The sequence below is a fragment of the Pygocentrus nattereri genome, chromosome 15 (assembly GCF_015220715.1).
Source record: "Pygocentrus nattereri isolate fPygNat1 chromosome 15, fPygNat1.pri, whole genome shotgun sequence".
Classification (NCBI taxonomy): domain Eukaryota; kingdom Metazoa; phylum Chordata; class Actinopteri; order Characiformes; family Serrasalmidae; genus Pygocentrus; species Pygocentrus nattereri.
In genome coordinates, this window is record NC_051225.1 from 23,088,123 (window position 1) to 23,114,421 (window position 26,299).

Sequence of the window (26,299 nt, forward strand, 5' to 3'; positions counted from 1 at the left end):
ATGCTAAAAGTAATAGAAAGGGTACAACGTTCGCATAAAATAGGCAGGATAGCCGCACACGTCCCCGATATGGTCGTGTACAGCTCTCTGGACAGGGAGACCCCCTATGCTGAACGGTTCAATGGCGTTCTGCTATTTGCAGATATATCTGGTTAGTTTTAATGAGAATAGCTAGCTTGTGAGCTTAGCCGTCTGATTACTTGATGCTAAACGAAACAAAACACCTGTATTTCTTGGTGAAGGTCAGTTTATTAATATAGTGTTATAAACTGTACCATGATATGTGGTTGTAATTTTAGGTAATGTTATACATTTTATATATAAGTTAGGTTATATGTTATATAAAGTCATGTGAACGACTGTTCGGCTAAAATGACTGGATGCTCACAGACGGGTGATAGTCAGTTTTAGATAAATTTAAACTCAAACATACAGTGGCCTCAAAAGTATTTGGATACGTTAGCTAGCTAACCATTTTACCATTTACCTCATGAAATGTTTAAAAAGATTTTTGCAGCTGTCCGTGTGAAACGCTTGTAGCACATAAGTCGCGAAAGCAGAGGTAGAAATGTCTGGGGCTGTTTTTCTTACAGTGGTGTTGGTACCCTTGTGTTCATTGGTGGCATCAGGAAGGCATTCAAAGGCATTTTGGATGTAACCGTGCAGAAAATCTGCAAAGAAACTGCTCACACGATAATAATGTGAAATATTCCAGCTTTTTTGAGAGAATACTTTGCCAAAAGGAAATGACAGTCTTGGAATAGTCCGTGTATAATGATCAATGATACTGCCTGGTTTGATATCTTGTTTGCTGATAAAACCAGTTCAATACACGTCTAGCTAAGTGTGGAAGAAATGTCCAGATTTTTTAGTCTAAGGTACAGACTAAACTTTTAACTTTCACAAGTGACAAACTGTACCCCAGAATGGCACTGTCAGAGGTACACTCTTAAAAAAGGCGGTTCTTCAAGGGTTCTTTAGCAGAGAAAATAGTTCTATATTGAACCATGAGCACTCAGAGAACCTTTTGCATGAGTAGGGGATTCTTTGCATCATCAAATGTTCTTCAGATAGTCTGAGAGTGTACTGCAGATGCTTCTAAATAGAACCTTTTTGAAAAGGGTTCTATATAGAATCATCTGCAGCACATTTATGTATATTTTTCATCTGTTTTTTTTTCTTCAATCTGAAGAACACTCTCAAAGCAAAGAATCCTTTAATCATGCAGAAGGTTCTTTGAGTGCTCATGGTTTGATATAGAACCATTTTCTTTGCTGAAGAACGCTTGAGGTACTGTGTGTGCTGCAGGAAGCAATGTGCAGCAGGCACTGCAGTTTGGTCATTCTTAAAATCATGGTAAAAAGTAAAGCATTTCTGTTTGTCAGTTCACCATGAAATGTTCAAATAATGTAACAGCTGGTATTTTCAATGTGGAATATGTGGTATTTTCAATATGTGGAAAACAGAAATGAAAAAAATTGCAGTAATATAGATATCAGCTGTCTCCAGTTTTTTCATTTGAGTTCAGAAACTGTCCTGATGAAACTGGCAACCTTCCAGTCACAGTCCTGGTTCCCCTAACCTTCAGCCCACGACTGCCCCCCAGTGATGATCGGGCGAACATTAGATGGTGATCTAGAATGGCTTGGGATAAAATCTCTATACATTAACTTACATTAGAAATATTTTCTGTTAAGTTGTCATTTTGGAGATACCTGTCTTTCTTTGGACAGTGATAATGTACTACTCATTCGAATCATCTGAATATGGTTGTAGGGATTGTTTATTTGCAAGATTTTGTTTATGTACTTTCCTGCATGACATAAAAAAAAACTGCCATGCTTTTTTCTTTTTCTTCCTTTTTAGGATTCACGGCCTTAACTGAAAAGTTCAGTCTCAGCAGTAAGAAAGATTACGGGGCAGATGAATTGACTCATACACTCAACAGCTACATTGGAGACATTGTTAGCCGTAAGTCGTGACTTGGTGCTCTCTTCCGTTGCTGGGCAGCATGTAGTACTGATAATATTTAACATCGCACTAATTTCCAAAAAAGTCACTATCAGATGATATCTCAGTTTGCAATAATAAAGTTAAGGGACTCCTGGATATTTCTACTACAAACCTGTGATCCGATTAAGAAGCCCACTATATATTTAGCTCTTATGTATTTTGAACTGTTCTTCCAAACCAATCTGGAGCACCCAGCTAATGATTTACCTTGCAGGTAACTGCCAGGTCCTGGATACCTTGTGTAAGGCATAAAAAATGTAAATATACACATCACTGCTGTCGGAAGAGAACCTTGTATCTCCAAAATAGTAACTTTACAGGAGAAGGAAAAAACATATTCCACTTTCAATGTAAGTAAATGGAACCAGAATTTTTCCCATGTCATTTTGGTAAATATCTTTTAGGCCATTCATCATAAAATTTACAAACAATGTAAAGAGTAACAGATACTTTCAAATTATGTCAAAAATTGAAAAAGATACAAGGTTTTCTTCCGACAGCAACGATATGCAAAATGTTATATTAATGTACAAACCGCTCAGACACTGGAAAACTAATGGATATACTGTTCATTATCTATCAAGTAATTTGCGAAAAACACTTGCAAAAACTGATTTCCCAGTTTTTACAGTTTTTTACAGTTCCCAGCTGTAGTTGCTTCTATTAATAATTTCATAATATGCTTTGACACAGTTGTATTTCTGCCATACCCCATTCTGTTACAGAGATCCTTGAGGACGGGGGTGACATTCTAAATTATGCAGGTACTGATCTGTATTTTAACAAAGAAACCTTCTGAAAACATGCAGTACTACACAAAGGTCAAAGACCACCCATTTATTTAGTGTTCCATCAAAGCAAGCATTAGGAACAAGTTATTCACTTTTCAGCATTAAGGAAATACAGAAAATGTTCATAATTATAGTAGAAAATTAATTTAAATTATATAAATATACAATGTTTTTGTATTGTTCAAATAATTTCAATAGTATTTTAACTCAGCTACTAAATATGTGTTCTTCAGTATTTAGGGTGTCTAGGCTTTGCTTCAGTTGCATTTTCTGCTTCTCACAATCCAAATGATCCCAAACACATTCATTGATGCTGAGGTCTGGGCTTATTTTTGTATTTCCTTTTCTCATTAAAGGCTTCTGGACAACTTCACATCCTTTCAGATCCATAGCCTTGAGTGTAGATTTTTTCAAATCTGATGCAAGAGCGCTTGATTTCCTCTTATTTCTGAAAAATGAAAGCCTTACGTGCTGTTTATCTGATGGTGACAGTTTGCTGGACTACAACGTCTTGTACGGTTGTTAAGAATCGTTTTCTCTGTATCTTTTAATAATAGTTTTGAGTTCAGTTTTGGAAATTCCTTTTTTCCTTTTGGCTTTCCCCATGTGCTTGTGGGTTGTCTTTATCTCATCTCCTCACTAATATCTCGCAATAAATGAATAATTACTATAACACTATGTATGCTTTATGGACATTTTAACTGGGAATTAAATGATGGGTGGTCTCTGAGCTTTGCATAGTACTGTATTTGTACATAGGACAGTGCATGGATGTTGCATCATATTATCTGCAGGTGATGCTATTTTGGCTCTGTGGGCAGTTGAGAGGTCACAGCTGAGTGAGGTCATAACTTTGGTCATCAGATGTGGTCTCAACATACAGGACAAGTGTGGGATCCGGGAGACAGAAGTTGGCTGCCAGCTACGTGTCAAGATAGGTGCTGGTTTAGTTCCAACACAGAGACAGCACTATTAACTTGTTGGTGCTTCTTTTTTACTTCTGTAACAAAATGTAGTGTATAATCGCACAAGAACTATGATGCGTATGTGAAATTTGTGTACTGTTACACATCTTTTTTTCTATTTGATGTGATGAAATGCTAATCTAGCATCTACCCCCTTTATCTTTTATAGGCATTTCAGCAGGGAAACTTTCCAAAGTCATTGTAGGAGACAAGACCAGTCAGTACTACATCGTCATTGGCCGAGCTGTGGATGAGGTTCGATTGGCTGAGAGTTTGGCAGTGGCTGGTACAATTATTCTCTCTCCGAATGCATGGGAGCTCTGTGCCCGACAAAACCTTGCAATTGACCACATTGAGAATGAAGGAGCTGTCAAGGTTGGCCTTCACCCTCATTTGACAAATAAGGTAACAATTTCTGGATTCAAGACACTACGTACTCACTACTAGTGCTTACAATGTTGATACAGGTGCGATACATCAAGCAAGAACCTCAGTTCTCAGTGGAAAATTATCTTCAAGAACTGGGCAAAAATGTGGAACATGAAAACCTTCAAAGGCGTAAAAGATTTTACTTGCTCATATCAATTGCGACATATGTGGGTTTCCATTTGTGCTGCATCCATGAGTCTAACTGTTATATCTTCTTAGGTTGTTTAAGAAAAGCATCCACATTAAAACCTCATGATGAGAGGGAGAATTTCATGCGAAAATATGTAATAAAAACTGTCTTACAAAAGGTGAGTGCAGTTCAAAAATATCTCATGATTTATACATTAGAAGCTTATGGATTATGTTACTGTAATATTCATGTGACATGGATATGGTTTTTCTGCCTTCTTCATTAGATAGATGACAACCACCCACTGGAATACCTGTCAGAGATGCGGCCTGCCACTATTGTATTTGTGAATCTGCAGTTTGAAGATGCTATATGTGACATGAAGCTCATATCGCAGTGTGTCGCCATTCACAAAGCAGCCATCAGCATCGACCAACAGATGCAATTCCACCACGGAAGAATCAACAAGGTCTTCATGTTTGATAAGGCAAGTTTTCCAGATTTAATCAACTCATGCCTTTACAGTACTGATAAACACTGTTCTCACTGCCATAGAAAATTGTGGTGAATTACTTTTCCTTAGTTACACCCACTTGTTTGAGTTCTTTATACATGATTCATTCGATTTACTCAACTTTATTTTTGTAAGAATTGCTTAAACTCTTGCTAAGCTTAGAGAATCCATTTCCTCTACTATTAAAAAAATAGTTAAGTGTATTTCCTCAAAATGTAATGGTTGGGAGCGAGGAGGCGGACACATATGTGTAGATAAGCGACGTTTATTATGGGCAAATCCAGGGTCATAGAGCCAACATGGATTGATTGGGGGGCAGACATGACAGACAAACCAGAATCAAACATATAAACAGTACAACCGGAACAAAGACCAGCACAGCAACCAGACAGGGGAAAACACAGGGCTCAAAGGCATAACGATAAATGAGGAACAGGCGGGAACACAGGTGGAAACAATCAGGGGTGGAGTCATGAAACGAGGGGGCTGGACTAAAAAACCAAAACAAAAACATGTGGTCTAAACCAAAACTCAACACAAACACATGGACAGGGCTGGGAGGGGCCAATTGTGACACAAAACGTATTATTTCCAGTACTGAGTATTTGAGTATTAAAGTAAAATACAGCTAAAATTCATAGGTTTCCACATGCCATAGATTAAGATATAATTGCCTTTAGAAACTCTAATATACTACTAATACAGTGACTGAGTGTTCTCAAATAGCTGTGCTGTTATTTTATTCTTTTGATTCTGAAATTTTATGCAGTTCTATAATCTGTGCCAGCTACAGGAAGTAATTTCACAAAAAAATACCAAAATCAAATTTTTAAAATTTAAGAGGTAAACTGTTAAACTATTTATTTAACTCATTAAACACAGACTTGTATAATACCATAAAATGATTATTTATAGTGTTATTGTAATTATTGTTTAGTAATTACATGGAAAATAATTAAATCTAGCTTACGTATTTTTAAGTTATAGAAGTAAGAAATGCAGGTTCCTTGGAGTTGAAGTTGAGCATAATTAATTTTACTGTAAAGTGTACATAACATTTGAGTTCCCTTTTCCTCACAGATACAGGCCATTTTTGTCACTCTCTAAAGAATCTCTAAAGATTCTCTAAAGAGAATCTGAATTCTGCAAGTGCTGATTCATCAGCTTTCTGTTGTGTGCTTTTAGGGCTGTACATTCCTGTGTCTGTTTGGCCTGCCTGGAGATAAGAGAGTAGATGAGTGTGCTCATGCACTGCAGGCTGCCTATAGTATACACCAGGCCTGCCTCCAAGAAATCAAGAGCCTCAAGTAAGGCATGGCAAGCAGGTTCGAACCAAATTGCAAACTGCATGATTCATTTCATACACTTGAATGTAGTTGCTGTCATATATAAACCTAACTCCACCTTTTCATTTTATTTATGCCATTTCAAAATGACAGCTGCCCTTTAAATTGAGCAACCATTTCATGATGTATCCTAAAATTACTTTATAAGATAAGATAAGCCTTTATTGTCATTTGTATCACATGTCGTACATGAGGTGGAACGAAACATTGTACTCACAGTCCAGTTAACTCCCAAAGTAACATAAACAATAAATAGAAGGTGCAAATAAAGGGGTGAAAATAACAGCAGCATGAACCAGAGCAGCATGAGTACAATGTAGAAGGTGTACATCTTAATACTGGTAATGTATAAAGTGACATGTGTAGGGGTGATATAGTGGGGGCACTGATTCAGTACAGCAGCAGAGATAAATAAGTGGACACGAAGTGCCATTGCAGTGATTGTCTAATTGGAATTTAAGAGTCTTCCTGCTTCAGGGAAGAAGCTGTTCCTCAGTCTGGTTGTTTTACTCTTAATGCTCCGCAACCTCCTACCTGAAGGGAGCGGGACAAAAAGTGTTTGTGCTGGGTGAGTGGGGTCCTTCATGATCCCAGTGGCCCTTTTCCTGTATCTGGAGGTGTAAATGTCCATGGTGGTGGGAAGGCTGACTCCGACAGTCCTCGGTGCAGCCTTCACCACCCTCTGCAGAGCTTTCCTTTCTGCCGCAGAGCAGCTTCCGTGCCACACGGTGATGCTGGAGCTCAGAACGCTCTCCACCACACATCTGTAGAATGAGGTGAGGACTGAGCTCCCGAGGCAGCACGCCTCAACCTTCTGAGGATGTAGAGGCGCTGATATGCCTTCCTGATCAGGCTGGAAGTGTTATTACTCCAGGTAAGATTGTTACTTAGGTGTACCCAAGTGCCTGTAACTGGAGACCACTTCCACTGCAGATCCTCTGATGTGTAAGGGGAGGGGAGGGATGGTGTTGCCCCTTCTGAAATCCACAATCATCTCCTTTGTCTTCTTCACGTTGATGCAGAGATTGTTCTCACTGCACCAACTCTCCAGGTGTTCCACCTCCTGCCTGTAGCCAGACTCATCACTATTTGTGATGCATCCAACCACTGCCGTGTCGTCCGCAAACTTTACAATATGACAGCCTGGATAGGATGGCTGAGCAGTCATATGTGAGCAGTGTAAATAGGAGGGGGCTCAGCACACATCCCTGAGGGGAGCCGGTGCTGAGGTTGATGGTGGAGGAGGAGATGTTGTGGATCCTCACAGACTGCGGCCTGTTAGTCAGGAAGTCCAGGACCCAATTGCAGAGAGAGGTGCTCAGTCCAAGTGTATGGAGTGTATGGAGAATCATGGTGTTAAAGGCAGATGTGAAATCCACAAAGAGCATACGGACGTAAGAATCCTTACTCTCCAGGTGGGTGAGGGCAGTGTGGACCACAGAGGAGATGGCATCGTCTGTGGATTGGTTTTTCCGGTACACGTACTGATGTGGATACCCAGTGACGTCAATGTTGGCTTTGATGTGGGTCATAACCAGTCTTTCAAAGCACTTTGTGACTATCGGGGTGAGGCCCACTGGCCAATAGTCATTCAGGCAGGTGGGGACAACTGCCTGGATTAAAGAGGAGTTGAAGATGTCTGTCAGCACCCCGGAGAGTTGGCTGCACAGCACTTCAGCACATGCCCCGGAATGTTATCCGGGCCAGCAGCTTTGCGGGGATTAATCTTCTTCAGGATCCTCCTCACCTCAGTTTGGGTAACACTGAGGGGCTGTTCTCCAGGTGCTGGAGTGAGTCTGGTGCTGGGGGGTGTGTTTGGGTTCTCAAAGCGGGCATAGAACTTATTGAGAGCATCAGGCAGTGAGGGGTCCCTAGTGCATTGTGCATCTCTGGTGTTGTAGTCTGTGATGCACTTGATGCCCTTCCACATGCTCCGTGGATCCTGGGAAGAAAAATGACCCTGGATCTTCTGAGCGTATGCAGCTTTGGCCCTCTTTACGCCTGCCGTCAGCTCTAGCTCTCCTGAGTTTCTGTGAATTGCCAGACCTGAAGGCAGCATCCCTGACTTTCAGCAGAGATCGGACCTGGTTCAGGTAGCATGTCACAGACCTGGTGGTGGTGACATCCTCAGCACACTTGCTGATATATATCCAAGGAGAGCAGATGTATAATTCTCTAGATCCAGCTCCCCATCATGCACAGCAGCATCCCTGAACACCTGCCAGTCTGTGCACTCGAAGCAGTCACACAGTAATGGTCTTCTGTGTGGGTCTGGAGCCGCCCCAGCGAGAGATGGTAGGCAGGGACCAGCATGATGGAACTGTGATCGGATGTTATCATTACTAATATACATTAAAATTAAAATACATTTGGTTTGTCCTATAAAGTTACCATTGTGGAAATATGAGGTTTTGTTATGACAGTATGCCAATATGAAGCATGTATTTCAAGATTCTATTTGTCCTTTTCTAAGCACTTAATTATGGATGTAGTTTTTCTATCATAGTAAAGAGCTGGTTGTGTGCAATTCTATAGGACCATCTCAGTAGGTGTGACTGCAGGACCTGTCTTCTGTGGTGTGATGGGCCATCCATTGAGGCATGAATACACAGGTAACGTACCTCATTTCCCTTACATCCTAATTCTGTAAGGCCTTTGAATCTGATCTCTGTTCTTGTGTCCTACTTGTTCCTCATAGTAATTGGACGGAAAGTAAATCTGGCAGCCCGTTTGATGATGTATTACCCAGGGTTGGTGTCATGTGACCATGAGACACACGTCTTCTCCAGCCTGCCTTCGTTTTACTTCACTGAGTTGCCCAGGAAAGTGCTGAAGGGTGTATGCCACCCAGGGCCCATATATCAGTTCATGGGCAACAGACAGCAGATGTAAGCATATTAGATTAAGTACAGTAACAAATTACATGGTGTGTGTGTGTCTGTGTGTACAGGGTGGGCCATTTATATGGATACACCCAAATAAAATGGGAATGGTTGGTGATATTAACTTCCTGTTTATGGCACATTAGTATATGGGAGGGGGAAAACTTTTGAAGATGGGTGGTGATCTTAAATAAGGAATTAGATCATATTTAAGGCTACCTTCTTTTGACTTCCACATGCCTGACCAGTATGTAATGCCTTTTGCACTTTTCCTTCAAACCATTGGTTGATGCATAAAATGAGAGACAGGTAACTCACACTTGTGATTGGCCAATGCAAGTTTTGATTGACAGTCCATCTGTTATATGATTGGCCAATGCAAGAAATGATTGTGTATTCATTACACCCACTGGCTCTCTGGGCTGCAAACACATATACTTGGTCACTGTGGGGTGGGCACATGCCACACATTAGTGGGAAAACTCATTCAATGGCAGCTACAAAATTCCTTTTTTTATTCCATTTTCAGTATGATTTAAACAAAATATGTCCACTAGTGATCTTGATTCCAGACACCCAGTGTTCTGTAATGCATTGAAGCTAACTTTACTGAAGATTTTATACACAAAACTTAGCCTTATGTGTATTTTTCCAAATGGAGAACTAAAGAGTCGTGACATGGATATGTTTTTTTTTTTGCTGATGTGACTCTGATATAAGTATTTAATTAAAAAGAAGCTTTTTTTAATGAGTATTAATTCAAGTGGATTATTTAACAGCAGGACCTAGAAACCTTAACTGTTTTACAGGCTTGTTGGTAAAGCACCCATGTCATTCCAGAGAAGAGAGGACTGTCCACTCCTGGGTGAGTGAAACATGCTCTTTTGGCATGTTGCTTTTGCAAACAGTTTTGATTTCAGGAATACCGTTATTCCACTTTAAACATGACATGGCATCCTTTGGGTCATCAGGACGTCAAAAGGAGTTGGAAGTTTATTTCCAAGGTTTGAAGGATTTCCTGGAAGCAAGGAGCTCTGTTGCTAAGACATACAATAAGGTAATAATTTTTGAAGGAGCTACTGGCTATGGAAAGAGCCACCTGCTGGCAGAAATAGTTCACAGAGCCTCCAAGGAGAAAGTTAGGTTTGTATTTCAGTCTGTCTGTTAACATTTTAACCCTACTGTAATTTGAAGATTATTGTTTGTAAACAATTCGGAGTTTAATCTTTAACTCTTAAGACAGCATGATTAAGCAAACACTTTAGATGCCTCATGCAAATAATTTTCACCTCAGGGTAATGTCCCTTGAACTGACAAAGCCAGACATCAAGCAATCAAACTACACTCTTCAGACAGTACTGGCTCTGCTGCTTGCTATTCAGACCTGCCAGGGCTATGCAGAGCGAGAAAGGGTCATCCTTTCAAAGATCCATGATCCAGAACTCAGAGAAAATGTCTGCTTTCTCAACGACATCCTTAAAGTCAAGGTGGGTGCAATTCAGTAACAGATGTTTGAGGTCTCTTGACTATGGAGCCTCTAATTTAAATGCTGTAATGGGCTGCATTTTGAAGCTTGTGCTGTGTTTGGATGGAAATAATCACTCATAGCATTACATGTCCATTTACTTATGGCATATTCTTTACATTTTTTGTTTGTAGTTTCCACTCTCACTCACAGTGTCAACCATGGATAGTCAAACTAAGAGCAAGGAGATGAGGAAGTACTTTCTGCAGCTTTTTTGCAAGGTCAGCTCAGTGTTTGAAAAAGGCTTTATGTGACTGGTACACTTTTTTTTGACTTATCTTAATTTTAATTCCTTTTTTAACATTAATTCTTTGTAACACAGACCTTTGTAACTCAAATAGGTAAAAAAAAATCTATTCCAAAAAGTTTCAGTCATAGCATCATAACCAGATGTGTTGTAATTAGAAGTGTTGGACCATTGTGTAGTGGGGTAATTGCTATTTGTATTTGTGCTTTGTGCTGCTGTTAATGCCATACCTACAGAATGTAATTTAGAAAGCCAATCACTAGTCTAGATTTTGCAACAAGTTGTTTATTGTGTCTGTGACATAAATAAAATTACTTACTTAGTTATTTAAGATTTGGTATTGAATTTTTTGATACTAGGGATTGAAATAATTTGGTCAGTTCCATTTTCCAATATTACATTGGCTTCCACATGTAGACCTTTACACATCAGTTTTTGAATAGTTGTTCAATTACATTGGCATATATTATGTAAGAAAACTAATATTCTCTGTCTATTTTGCATGATGAGGCAGACTTGTCATGCTTGTCAGACCTTGTCAAGCCTGGAAATAACAACTAAGTATTACTGTTGACAAAAAGCATTTTGCCCACCTGAAGACTTAAAAGATGTCATTTACTGATCATGTCACTTAATCTAACAGTTATTTTCTTGGCTGATTATAAGTTGGTGTGATAAATTGGAAATTAAAACTCAAAGGTTTGATGTCAAAAGGAAAAGTTTGTTTAGTAATATTGGAGATGAAATAAACCAGGGGTTCTGAACCCTTTGCAACTCAAAATGGCCCACAGAGCTAAAAAAAAAAAACACTTATTAGCAGATTTATGTCCCTGAAAGAAGGCATATTTTGGACCCAAATGCCACAGTTTTCAGGGAATGACCCATATGTAATTTATGTACATTTATGAAAGCGGCCTGTGGAAAAGAAACATCAACAAAGAGATATCCTTAATACATCTGTAATTTGCTGTGAGGAGTAATCGAATGGTTAAAAGAAGCACATAAAATCATCTTTTTCTCCACTACAGTGAGAGTCCATATACAATATGTGTTGTTTTGCCTTATTGTCAGCTGGCAGAGAAGGAGCCGTGTGTGTATGTGATAGACCAGGCTCACTTTGTGGACCAGGCATCATGGAGCTTTCTGCTTGAAGTGTGTCAGCAGGCCTCTCTGCTAATGTTTATGGCTCTGCTGCCTCAAGCCAGCCCCGACGGTCTTTTCCCTGACATGGAGCGTATCATTCGCTTGCCTCACACCATCTACCTTAAACTGCCAGTCTTGGAGCCGCCTGTCATCGCCCAGCTCGCCTGTCAGATGCTCTGTGTGGTCCACATCCCAGACGAAGTAAAACTGTAGGTATTGAGAAGAAATTAAAATTACATTAAAATTGTAATTAGAGTCAAACGTATTTGGGGAAAAAGGGAAGATTGAGAATTGAGTTACAAACCTAGGAAAATGTTGCATTAAATCAAATCACATTCTCACCAAAAAGAACATAGTCCTTGCAATTTACATCAAAAACATAAGGCAATGCATTAAGATTCTGACCTACAGTATGAAATTCTAAATCTTACAGTTTGCACCTATTTCTGTATATTTGTGTGTGTGCAGGTTCCTAGTGGAGAGGAGTCATGGAGTACCATACTACTGTGAGGAGTTACTCAAGAGCTTATACCTGCGCAGGATGATAGTGATTGAGGCCATTGAGGAGAAGGAGGAGTGTGAAGATATGAAGATCCTGTTCCCAGAGGATCACTCCAGATCCAGCCAAGTGTGGCAGGACAAGGAGTTCCAGGAGGATGACATTCTCTTAGGGTCAAGTACGACACCGTTCTGTCATTGCAACTTCATAGCCATTCAGAGCAGTACAGGAAAAAGAGCAGGATGTGGAAGCCTCTCCTAATGCACTCTTTTGTAGTTGAATAATTAATGTGTTTTCACAAAATGTGTTCACTGTAGGTCAGCCAAGATGTTCTGTTGTGAAAGCGAGGAAAATCCTGGCACTGGACAGATCACCCTCTAAAAAGTTGTTTGTGTGCTTAGTGAGAAAGTCTGCAAAACTTGCGGAGGTTCCAATCCCTCTCCCTTTGAAAGGTATGGCTCATCATACTCAGAGAAACTGTCTTAGATAAACCATGCTAACTAAATCTCAGATTAAGTCTTGGTATCTCATACAGATCGAGTAATGCAGGGCTGTGTTCAGATCTCTTTAGTATGTACACCAGAACTGACAAAGACACATCTTTGGTGACACAATCCAAACGTTCTTTTTTGTACTGAAAAAACTATGTATAATGTAATTTTAACATGAATAAGTTGTGTCCTTCACAATTTGGCAATAATTGCATTATGTAGTATATTTTATTGATGTTTAAATGTATGCATCCACATGAAGTAAATTCAATGCTTTACTTTATCCAATGTACATCCTACTGTTATGTCCTTTATGGCTACAACAGATCTTTGATAATATTCAGTAAATTCAATACTTTAAATATTTTAACAACTAATATATTTACCACTTTTATGAACTCTTTTTTGTGGGAAAAGAAATGCACACCTGCCAAGAAAATGGTTTGTTGTCTGTTACAAGCAATGTACACTGACTCTTTTGAGACTCTCATAGTTTAGAGACACCTGATTTTAATGCAAGGTGCAGTCCAGAAAAGTTTCCTACATCTCCAGATTGCTAGCTAGCATGTACTCAGTTGAATGTATTACAGAGAATAAAAGGTAGCTAGCTAGCTAGCTGTCCAGAGTTGTAGGAAAATTGTACAGACTGCATTAGGTTTTAAAGCTGACTTGGCTGAGCATTTAACGTAAAAACCTTCACCTCCTCTGTTCACTGACAAGAGTAAACCAAAAAAGTTGTTTACGTTCTAAGGGACGCTGTTTCTTGTGTTCTCCTGTGCCGCTGACTGCTGTTCAGACAGAGACAGCAACCTGTTCAGATTTTTCAGGAGTTTTGCACTTTAATGCAACTGTGAAAATATTTATTTATCAGTACTATTTTGTCATTACTTTGTAGTTTTTCTATTCATTTTAATTGCAAATGAAAAAAATACACAGAATGTGCAAAAATTGCAATAATATGCAGTAATCTTACTACTAGTTGTACTAATCATATTACTACTACAACTAAAGTTTTTACAGTATTTGAAAAATAATTCATTAGTAACAAGTAGAACAACAATAATACTAAAAGTTTCTTTTTCATTTGAAGGTGAAACATGCCCTGAGTTTTTCTTGTTGTAATAGGCTATTTAAATATTCAATATTATATTCAATAGAATCTTTGAAAAGGAAAATATTCAATAGTTGCAGCCCTATTGTCAGCATGCCTTTATTTTGAAAAGGTGCAAAGGGCAAAAGGTGGGTTGTGTGTCTATTATCTTTCATCTGTGGCATTTTTGTACATGCAGGTATGGCCCTAGCCCACCTGGACCAATTACAGCCACCTGAGCAGTTGTTGGTTAAGTGTGCTGCAATCATTGGCCACACCTTCACCACCCAGATGCTGCTGGACATTGTGCCTGAAATGACTCAGCAGAAGCTCAACCTGTCCCTGGTATCACTGTTCAAATCTGGCACGTTTGAGTGCGCCTCCAGGCACAAGAATCTCTCACTGCCCATGAGCAAAGGGGCAGAGTGCTGCAGCATTCTCAGCTGCTACTGTGCAGGCAACGAGCACACCAGCAGCACAGGTCAGAGGTCTTGAGCTGAAGATTAGTGTGTGAAAATTCATACATGAGTATAGGCCACTTCTTTTTCTTGTCTTTAAACAAGATGTCACTTTTACCGCTAAGTGTGCTAACTTAAATTTCACATAGAGCAAATTTTACGCTGCATATGTTTACAATATTTTTTATCTTATAAAATACTCCTCACTTCTGCAGGTTATGAGTGGTCACTTCTCTACGATAATGACATAGAAAGAGTACAATGGGGTAAAATAGCTTGGATATTTTATATATATAAATATATATATATATATATATATATATATATATATATATATATATATATATATATATATATATATATATAAATATATATATATATATATATATATATATATATATATGTCAATAATAATTAATTAAATATTCCTAGTTCTACTGTCAGTCCTAATTAGATTGAATCAGGACATCCCTACCAAGACAGGTCTTAAAATGTTGCTCCCATCCTTATTTTTCATGTCTTCCCATCCCCCTGTCATCATCATTCATTTAGTCTTGCCCTCGTCTCTTCTAAATACGTCTCTCTCTTTTTCTTGCAGATGTAGTCAAACCGGCCTCAGTTGCAGGTGTGTGGAAGTGTCAAGTGGTGTGTTTCTGCACATCATTAGTGAAGGAAACAGCATATGAACTATGGCTGAAGGAACAGAAGAAAGAGATCCACTCAAAGTGTGCCAAATACCTGCAGCAACAGGCCTACCGCTGCCATCAGTGCGCCAGAGACGAGTTCATATGTGGACATAAGGCAGCCGTAGGAGGCATCATCACTGACAGCAACAATGATCTTACTCAAGAATCCTGTGAGAGAATGCTATTTTATTTCAGGCTCCCTGAGACAATGCAGAGGTCACACAACTCAGCCACTTAGAGTTTATAACTAGCTAACCTCTAGATAATACCATGCTAACTGCACGTATCTGCTATTACATAATTACATAACTGTGTCTTGTTTCCCTTTGCATTATAGACAATGTCCATTCAAACCAGATGTGCCCAATGGAAGAAAATGGGTAAAGTTACGCATCCCACATATTAATGAATAGACATGGATAACTGTAAAGAATGACTGAGGACCATAAGCTGATAGAAAAGCATTGTCCTAGCTGGATCATTAATCTGGCTTTGTGTGTGTCTGTGCGCAGGAATGATGAGCAAGACTTTCTGGCCAGGATAGACTTGATGGTAGCGGAGTGGTATGCCAGCATAGACTGCAGGGGCAGTTGCAGATGCGCTGAGCTGGTGGAGTGTGTGCTCATCCCCTTAATCAGACAGTGGATGGGTGTAGGAGATGTGTCCAAGGCATTCTACTGCCTGCTGGAGGCTGCAGTTGCCTGTGTATACCTTTCTAACTACCTGAGGGTACGTGTGCCTGTGTTTATGTTTGTATTGTACTGTGATTTCCTACCTTCAAGATACTCCTGTGATCCTGTTTACTACAAATGAACAATAATATCAAGTTGAATTTCACTTTGAATCAGTTGGAGTCTAATGCTTTGGTTAAATTCAGAATACGTGGTCTGAAAAACTCAAAACATGTCCCGACAAATGATTTTATGCTTTACAGGGTGACTCAGTATTATACAGTATTGTACAGACACCAGATTTTTGCATAATTGTCATTTTCAGTGTTAGCACTAGGGACCGGCATTTGTTATTCTACAAAAAGAAAACAATTTCTTTAACTTCTTATCTAAAACATCATGCAAATAGTTAATTAAACTAAGTGACGCATAAGTAAATGGTGAGAGTAGGCCCATTATTTGCTATTTAAGTGAACTTTCAACAAATGGTAGTTAATTCTGCATTGCATAATTAGTACTGCACTCCCTGTTTAAATGCTCACGTATGTAGCCTATTTTCCCAGCCATCAACCTGCTAGCAGTGTTTTACTTTCACCTTCTCATACCGGATTTAGTTTATGAGATGATGAGATTCCATTTAAATAATGTGAAATTGGCTATTTAAGATTGTTAAATGTTTGTTTGGGGTTTAGAAAGCCACATAGTAGATGCAAAGTAATGAGAATAGTGAGATTAATTTTCCTTGGAAGTTGTAAGTGATCCCATTACAGTTTGAGAGAAGTAGTAATTTGTAATGGAATATTTTTTGGAAAACTTCCCCACCACTGCTTAGTCATGGGTCAGCTTCTTATTTCTTCTTTGGTAGCATAACCATAGTTTAGTGCTCTTGGAGCAAGTTGTGTGTCTAGCTAAAAACTCTGAAAGGCTAATTTTGGACCATATGTTTTTGAAGTTCCCTTTGGGGTATGTCTATAAATTGTTGTGTGGGGTGTTTAGAGGGTGTCATGAACTGACAACTCTGTCCCCCTCTCTTGTAGAAATATGTAACTGCATACAGTATGCTTCAGAATATTGTGTAATGCCAGTTGTATGTAGCTTGTATAATCTCTAAAGAAAAGCTTTGTAAGTAGAATGAGATGCTCTGGAGCAGCCACATTTAAGCCTAAGTCACCATGCTCAATGCCAAGTATCAGCCAGAGGGATATGAAGTACCCCAGCACTTGTGGAGCAATGAAACTTCATTCTGTTTAACATCAGAACCTGACCTCACTAATGTTCTTTGGCTGAATGCAGTGCAGTCAGCAATGTTCCAACATGTAATGTAAAGCCTTTCCAGAAGATTACAAGCGGTGACTTTTTAACCCTTAGTCAGTTTGTAGTCAGTACTAACATTCCAGTACCTGTGCAGGTAAATCACTACATTCAGATCTATGCATTTTTACACTCCTTGACATAACTGCGAGAGAATCTGTTGCAGGCATTGTCATTTCTAAATGAGGCCAAAATCATTCTGAAGAATCTGAAGGCAGGGAAGCCTGCATTTGAGACTGCAGATCCTATAGTGAAGGTTAAAATCTGTGAATTCGAGAAAGCCTGTGTGTTTCGCCTCACAGGAGAGGTATTTGATACACATATACTGTTTCATACCATACTGATTTCTATATATTTATGTTAAAGATACTGAAGTTAGTAAGATTCTGATATACAATTAAGGGGTTGTGACATAAAGACAGAATTTATGCTGAGTTGTGCAAAAATAATAACTGATCTTTGTATAAACAAACTGTTTTGCTGAACCTTTGCTATCAGGTATCTTTGTCTCCTGTTCTCCCAGATACAGTTTAACACCGGACAGATTCTGGAGGCAGAGAAGAATTTTGTAAAAGCTCTGAGACTCCTCAAAAAAAGATTCCCAAGGAACCTTGCTGCCTTAACTATGAAGTACATTTATGAGAAAATGAAGACTCTGCACTACAGACATCGAGACACTACAGACATCAAGATCCTGCAGTAAGAATCCATATTCTAGTCCCACATAAGCACACATTCCCTCTGATTCAGAAATATGGAATGACAGCATGCTTTATTTTTTGATGAAGTACTAATTAACGGCAAGTATTAAGTATTAATAAGTGTAAACATTTAAACTGGGTTAATATCATAAAGGAACAAACAGCAGTTACATAAATTATATACAAAAAAAATCAGGGCTCAGAAACAAAAACATCTTTCAGAGACAGAATCTTAGGCTGTTTGCAGGCATAATTTAAAGGAGCAGTGGAATTGGAAAGCTGTTAGACCCAGCCATTGTTTGAATTGATAAGAACATTTTCACATTCATACCCAGGCTGTGGAATTTTACTGTCTATGAATCAGTAAAGAGCTCCAATATATAGCTGTGAAGGAACTTCTAATTATTTACTAGTAATTATTTATAGTTTTTGATCAAAATAAGTCCAAATTCAGAGCTGTTGTCCACTTACAGGCCACGATTACTGAATTAATCTCTAGCCTAAGCACAGTAATATCATAATAATATATAAAATATGGCAAAACATTTTTGGGAGATTTAAAGTTACTGGACAACACGTAATGAAAAACCGAAAACATATTTGAAGTATTCCACAACAGTAAGTGACATAGGACCATCCCTAAACCTTAACGCTCATTAAGATCATAAATCTTTGAATGTGCACGATTATGCAAATTATAAATGCCTCCTTGCTGCCTTGTTTCTAAGCTCATTCCATCCCCTGTTTGAAAAGATAACGCAGGACAGGAACAAAGTTACCATTGTAACTTTTAATAATCAGAAAGATTCTGTTGCCAGCACTGGCCAATTGATTTCATTCACTGAGATTTAAGTCGTCTTCTAAACTTGCCTCAAGGCAGCCAGAATTGCTGGTGGTTTGGCCTTCTCGCTAAGCTAAGGTTAGCCTCTGGTGCTAAATGTAATTTAAAGTAGTTTAAGCTAACAACTCCACACATAAAACCAGAAAAAATCTAAAATTTTAGTTTTGATTCTCTAAACTTGCCTCAGTGAAACTTCAGCGAGCTGGAATGAACCTGTGCTGTGAATCTGTAGCATGCTAAGCTACAGCAATGTTCCAGAATGCTTAGCTTTCTTACATCCAGAATGTAATCTGCCATTGCTGCTAGTGTAGAACAACAAACAAAAAACAGTGTCTGTCTTCTGTCACAAGAAAAAAGCTATTCAAGCTGGAATATTCCCTGTATGTATGCTTGTATGTTATAAGTAAAAAATGGCCCTATCAGTTGATCAGGAGAGAAAATAAGGGGCAGGACATAATACACTGGGGGATGTCCTCCCCTGAGTTACCCTATTTTGTTAGATTTTAAATCTGAAGAAAAACGTTTATGTGTGTGTGTGCATGTGTGTGTGCGTGTGTGTGTGTGTGTGCATGTTAAGAAAGAGAGAGCAAGCCTTTCTGCAGGAGCATGTCTGCTGCCTGTCATACCTGTGGCAGATCAGCTGCATGCGCCGTCTGCCCAAGAGAGCCTCCTTGGCCTTGACCATGGAGACCAATTCAGCCACCTGTAGTGCCGAGAAGTTCAAGGTCAGATTGAGTGTAAAAATGCTCAATACGCAGAAAAAGAGAGGGGTAAATACAGAGGAGATAAATGATGAAATAGTACAGTGCAAAAGTTTGAACACTCCTTGTCAAATTACACCTTTTGTTGAAAAGTTAATACACCCCTCCTTTTAACACATTTAACACACAATTACTGTTTATTTGTGTCATACTCAGAAAGAATCAAACTAAATATGGCCTGTGCAAAAGTTATGCCACATTTTATGTTTTATTTTTTTCTATTATGTTAAACTCACCAAAAGTGATGTCTCTTCCATGGTGTTGACCAGGTGCTCTTCTCAATCATAGACTGTTTCCAATACAGTCAGATGGTTGGTGATGAGGTCAAGTGCAGCTGCTATGAACGCTTGCTGTATAGGAGGTTGGCTCAACAGCCATACTGCGACAGGGAATTTGAGCTGATCTTCTGCTTCACTCGCAGTGTTGCCATCGTCAAACTGTGCGCAGGGAACCTGGAGCAATCTGTCCAGTATAGTGAGCACAAACTTTTCCCTCCTTCCACCACAGAGCTTTTCTTAAGGTTATAGTTCAGTGCAATATCACATTGACAAAGTTTTTTTCTTATCACAAACATCACTTAGCCAAAACTTCCTTGCCAAGTTTGTCTGGTCATGTCATGGAAAGGCATGAAAAAACTGAAACAAAAACTTTAGCTCAGTGCTGCTGGTGTCATCTGAGTGATGACAAGTGCTCTTATTAATTTCAAAGTCTTGCTGCTGCAAAAGATTCTGTATATAATAGGTCCCCAACAACAAGGAATATGTTATATATCAAAAAAGTATACAGAACTTCTGGAGTGTTATAAAACTTATTTTGGTTATTTAGTGTTTAAGATTTTACTGTTTTATAGTGACGTCTTTTTTAATCAAATAAGTCATGTTTGAAAATTATTAAACTGTGAAGGAGTTGTAGCACATCTACATTTGTGGGTATGTACAAATGACATAACTGCTTTTATTCAGGAAAAAAAGCTTGAAGGAAGTAGGAAAAAATTTTGAAAGGAAAAAGTTATAACTCCAGGTTGAAATTGATATTCAGAAATTCGTTATATATAATAAAAAAATACGTTATAATTACAATTAAGTATTACATTTAAAAAATATTGCACAATCTGACAAAAACACACCTGACAGTAAATTAACTTTCTACACTTGTTTTTGTTTTTTGGGACAATTATTACAATGAAATCAGTTAACTCCTTGAATTCTGTCATTAAAAATGATTACAACACAAGACAGGCTTTAAATGAGTTGACATGAGTTTAGTTTTGTGTTGGAGACACAGGCTACTGTAGCTAAGAGGCAATAAAAGCAACACCTTTGAATATAATATCTTGTTTGTGTTTGATAGCTGTGCAAGCTCAGCAGGTCATCAAGGTGCTGAACAGACCTGATTTGGACATGTGGACTATTGCAGTGTTGTACATGCCTCTGCTCCTCACATACAGGTGTGTGTGCGCTTTGTTTACATCAAAAAACATTAATGCAGAAATGTCCACTCAGTATTTGTGTGTGTGTGTGTGTGTGTGTGTGTGTGTGTGTGTGTGTGTGTGTGTGTGTGTGTGTGTGTGTGTGTGTGTGTGTGTGTGTGTGTGAGAATAGGTACAAAGAGTGTGTGGAGCTGATCCAGAATCTGGAGCGACCAGGAACCATCAGCGTAGCTAAGGGCTGGTTCTATGCTGCCTGCTTTGATTTTTTGCTCTATGCTGGTATGCGCTGTGAATCACCAACACATGCTCACTACTACATATACTTCCCAGTGTGTGTCTTTAGTAATTATTACAGTTGAAAAGGGAAATGACTATACTGTGCAAAAGTCAGAGAACACCCTTCAACCTTAATTTTCAGTCAAAATGACCATTAAATACAAGTTATTCTTGTGTATATGTGTGTGAAGGCAGACGAGCAAATACTTTTTAGAAATATAGTGTATATGTATTTTTTGTGTTATATTAAGTATGTTTTCTTTGCTCTGTTGTAATTAGATATGTGGGTGTGTGTTTCAGGGTTTGCTGTCATGCCATTTGAAGAGTGTTTGGCCTTCGTGAAGGAGTGTCAGTCAGATCCTACCCTGGTGGCTGACAGGAGTCTGATGATAAATCTGTACTCTGCACTTGCTCTGTGGTTAGAACTCATACCTCACACACACTCACATGTGCTATGAGCAGATAGCATTCAGAATTAGCCTTAAATATAAAATTAATTAAATTCTGATGGATGTAATATCTTATAGATATAATATAGAAGTGCTGGATGAGATAACATTATTGATGGAGTGCGGTGTGCTTGTGGGTGTTTAGGTATGCACGGCTGGCTGACTGGGAGAAGGTTGCGCACTTCTATAGGAAAGCGTATGGCATCTATTTTGGGATGCCAGCTTCCATTCATTCCATCAGTGGAGTGGTCAAGTTCCTGGAGTGCAGTGTCCTGCTTTTGAAGAAAGCCTTGAGTGAACAAAACAAACACACAAAGGCCATCTACAACAAAACAGTGAAGGTTTCTCACACTGTCATTTAAATTTCATAGAGTGAAAGCTCACCTGAGGCAGACTGTTAATAACATGTTTCGTTGATTTTCTAAGTGAAATAACGTGTGCCCATTACTTTTGCACAAGCCTTAAATGTTTTTTCTCCCAATGTTAAATTACGAAAATAAACAGTAATAGTCCCAAAAAATGGTTTTCCCTTAGAAACTCAATTAAACATGTAATTTCACCTGGAGTGTTCAAACCTTTGCAGGTGACCTGAACCTAAACCTAAACAAAGAGTACACTCTTAGCAAAAAGGGGTCTATACAAGACCAAAAATGTTCTTTAACTTGTAACAGTAGCTATATAGAACCATTTAAACCATATACAGCAGGTCCTCCATCACAGAGAATTATTTAATGCAAAGAATGTATATATTATACATTTTTTTGTGTTCAAGGCTTCATGAATGACTGTTACCTTTACTAAGAAAACCTTGGAGAACCATTTCTTACGGATAAAGGGTCACTTTTTTGTGTATTATGTCACTTTTATATTTGCCACTATATGGTCCTAAACCATGAATATTGTATTTATAGATGACACAGATTCTTTAATAACAATCTTTAAATCTTCATTAAATATCAATTTTAGGCCTGTCAAGATTATTAAGCACCTAATTGAGATAATCACAGTTATGTAAGCTGACTGCAGTAATTTTCCAGAGTTGTTGGATTTCTCAATCAGTTTATCTCACAAGCAAAATGTGAATTGGGTGTGTTGGGGTGATGCAAATACAAATAAAGCAGTAAATGCACATTGAGACATATAATGTGGACACATTAAACTACTAAAATTTTATGATATTGACAGTCATAGTGACATTTCAAAAGATGCATGTGTATATATTTTCTCATTTAGTATCTTTCAGATTTCAGTCAGCGCTATGCCACCATTCACATCTTCCTGCCACGTGTGCTGCATTTGAAGGCCTTCATATTCCTGCTGGTTGGCAATGAGATGCTTGCAGAGGACATCCTCAAGCAAGCTCTGCTGCTGGGTGAGAAACAGGGAAATCTACTGGACCAAAGCTGGATCAAGCAGAGCCAGGTTAGATAGGTGTGCAGACATACACAAGTTCAATAGATCCAGTATTTGTTCTTTAAAACCACTAAGCTTTAAAATGAGCCATTTTTAATGGAAGAGTTTTATTTAAGGTGAGCATCTCAAAATAAGCCTTCATGCTTTAACTCAGCGATGCACAACTCCGGTCCTGGAGGTCCTGCACAATTTGTTGAGTTACCTGATCACACTTGTCTGTTAATTGCCAGGTTAAGTATGTGTGTTTGAGCAGGGAAACCAAACTGCTGGACATCGGCCCTCCAGGACCGGAGTTGTGCTTTAACTACTCAAATACTCAACTTCCACACAGGACAAAATACACAGCCAAGAACCTGACATCACACAATGTGAATATGTGCTGTTTCAGGCCTTGTTGTAGGACTAGATTTGATTCATTTTTTTTCCTCTGATATCTAATCCAGCATTTTCTGCTGATGTCTGCCTGATACCAAAACCTGGCAGCAGACTGGTGCTATCTTTAGTGACACAAGGTTCTAAGACTCTAAAAAAATACTATAAAATACACACACACACATCTTCTAAGCCGCTTCTCCTTCTGGGTCGCTGGGGGAGATGGAGCCTATCCCAGCAGTTATTGGATGGAAGGCAGGGTACACCCTGGAAAGGTCAACACTATAAAATAGATGTAGTGGATTTACAAGAAGTCTCTGTATATTGTTTCTCTCTCAGGACACTTGGTCTGGAGCGTGCACACAGAGGTCAGTGGACTGGCTTACAGCCACTCTAAGCATGCCTAGCTGGGAAGAAGCAGTGAAACTTCATCCGAAAGACCTTCTTCAGTATCGCTTCACCCTCACAGACCTCAGCTTAGAAGTGTGCCATGACACCCTTCGCACTCCTGCTGTTTGAGAAAGAAGACATGCACATCCTCATCCCCCCTGCTTCACCTCAAAGTAGTTTCAGGAAAAACTGAAGATTGCCCAGTTGTAACGATACATATACATCTTTAATGAATAAATCCATGAGGCTGAATTTGTAGTAATTTAACTAATTACAGTTAACTCCAATTTGCACAGATTCTTTTCATAAGTGTGTGACAATATTTAAACAAAACTTTAAAAAATGGCAAAATAAAGGGAAATGGCAAGTGACATTACAGTAATATTGACATCAACACATTCACGCTCTCTCACACCCCACCCTACTTTAGTTCTAGCTATACACTAAATAGACACTTTCTTATATATTACATATTACATGTGAACAAAATACATAAGTGCATGTACAGATGATAGTCATTTGTCTCTAGTTAACACATGATATAATGCCCGTCTTATGAAAAGGATTATTGCATCTCGTTTGTATGACTCTTGCCTGCGTAGTTATGTAATCAGTTTGGTCAGAACATGAAAGCTCCTTTTAGCGTCAACATGATGGCTTTACAGAAAACTAAACGAGTGTAAAAAGAGCAAAATGTAGATATATAACTAAATACTGTGCTAGTTAGCAGTGTTTAAACAAAATATAGGTTTACTCAGTATTTGCATGTTAATGCTGCATCAGCTAGTATGTGGTGTTCAAAACATGTGAAGTATTATGTTTAGTATTTTAGACCCTTAATCTAAAAAGAAAAATCACAAAATACAACATACAGTAGTATTTCATAAAAGTACTTTTAAAAATATTGGTCACCATTATTGTGGTTAAGGTATTACAAAGAAATCGGTTGACATACCTTTAAAAAATGTGGTAAACGAAATTCTTGGTTTCATTTTTCAACATATTCACACAGACAGACATTACACAATTACTAACATGAACTGTAATCAATTGATATCAATATATTTTGTCTCAGAAAATAATTTTTTAATGAATATTAGATTTAGCCTTTTTTAAAACTTTGATTTCAACTGTAATAATAATAATACATTTAGTTACAATGCTTATCCTAAGTGTTAATGAGGTTTTAATGAAAATTCTTAAAATACTGTTATAGATCAATTTGTATCTTTCATGCTGTAAGACAAGGATTTTGAAAAGGATAGTAATCTACTGTCCAAAAATACAAAACATACAAAATACAACTATTTTAAAACAAAAGTAACTTCAAAAATGTAAAATTCCTAAAGGTGAAACAGGATTGGATCATCAAAATGGATAAAGATAACTTGCACTCCTCTCCTTGGCATACACACATTTCCAAACACTCTGAACGCACATACATATAAAAGATGTGATGTTATGCAAGTGCCTGAGCACAGACTGGCACACACAAACATAAGTGACATACAGTGAAACACAGAGTGGTGCGATACTGTGGCACAATACTTTTATGTTGTGTTTAAAAAGCAGTTGACGCTATTGAAACGTCACAAACTCGTTTCCCTATCCAGGTCCCTGTCCTTGAACTCCTCAGGTTTCTCAGATCTTCTGATATCTTCCGTTGGAGAACTGGAATGTGTCAGAGAGTTGGAAACAAAAAGGCAAAATCCTTTTCAGATACACAAGCAACAAATAAACAAACAAAATTGTCATGCAAATATGCTCTCTGTTACCCTTTATGAACTTAATGATTAACTTACCCTGAATTTTCATTCTTTTTTTATATGAAAAGTATAAACATTTTGGGCTTTAATTGAAGGTGTTTTTTTCTTAACAATAAGTTGCAAAAATTAAAACATTTGATGTTCTGGTCAGGTATCATGTATCAAAGAGTTACATCAACAGTTTAGTTGACTACTTATGATTATAAAAGTAGCCAGCAGTACCAATCCTTACCTCGCTAGTTTTAAAGTATCTACTCTCACAGTATGGTTTAAGATAAAATTTACACCTAACTTTAGATCAGACTAGATTAGTTCGTGCTGGGGCAGCTGCCTACTGGACTGGAAGCTGGATTCAAACTCTGGAATATGAATAGTCTAGAAGAACATTTGATCTACTGGCCGAACATCTAGGTTGCCTGTTTTTTGGCCTCTTGTGTTTTAGCCCTGTGATTTTCTTGTATTTGGTGACCAGAACAGTGTTGATCAGGTTCTACCCCAGAGCTGTAGACAAGGACCCTGAACCAAATTGTCATTAAGCATCAACACTGAAATTAACACTGGTGTTTGTCTCTGTTGCTCCTGGAGTAGCAATATCCAAAACATTGTGTATTTTTTATATAATAGAGATATAAACTAAGACTGGAGGGTAAGTTAACCTTTAAGAGTAAGTGAATGCAGTGAGTGACAGTTCATGTTTCACCTCAGACTCT

General features: G+C 38.4%; 2 protein-coding genes across 5 annotated transcripts in view; one reads left to right on the plus strand and one right to left on the minus strand.

Moving 5' to 3' along the window:
• On the plus strand, positions 1-23,997 carry LOC108412977 (adenylate cyclase 10). Its single transcript, XM_037545439.1, has 31 exons — positions 1-151; positions 1,867-1,971; positions 2,739-2,777; positions 3,599-3,742; positions 3,939-4,144; positions 4,237-4,327; positions 4,418-4,506; positions 4,615-4,815; positions 6,028-6,149; positions 8,724-8,800; positions 8,887-9,076; positions 9,880-9,935; positions 10,042-10,213; positions 10,365-10,557; positions 10,730-10,816; positions 11,914-12,194; positions 12,454-12,662; positions 12,802-12,936; positions 14,265-14,546; positions 15,122-15,379; positions 15,547-15,589; positions 15,722-15,938; positions 17,715-17,890; positions 19,311-19,458; positions 19,764-19,968; positions 20,845-20,941; positions 21,096-21,202; positions 21,500-21,617; positions 21,794-21,989; positions 22,882-23,070; positions 23,773-23,997. The coding sequence occupies exons 1-31, from the start codon at positions 1-3 to the stop codon at positions 23,950-23,952; spliced, it is 4,764 nt and encodes a 1,587-aa protein (XP_037401336.1). The 3' UTR covers positions 23,953-23,997.
• Positions 23,998-24,030: 33 nt separating this feature from the next.
• Positions 24,031-26,299, minus strand: part of slc4a10a (solute carrier family 4 member 10a) — a 51,315-nt gene continuing 49,046 nt past the window's right edge. For all 4 annotated transcript variants that reach the window (XM_017685245.2, XM_017685244.2, XM_017685247.2 and 1 more), the window contains one exon: positions 24,031-25,494. In XM_017685245.2, the coding sequence (XP_017540734.2) occupies positions 25,413-25,494 (82 nt within the window). In that variant the 3' untranslated portion in view covers positions 24,031-25,412. The remainder of the gene's footprint in view (positions 25,495-26,299) is intronic.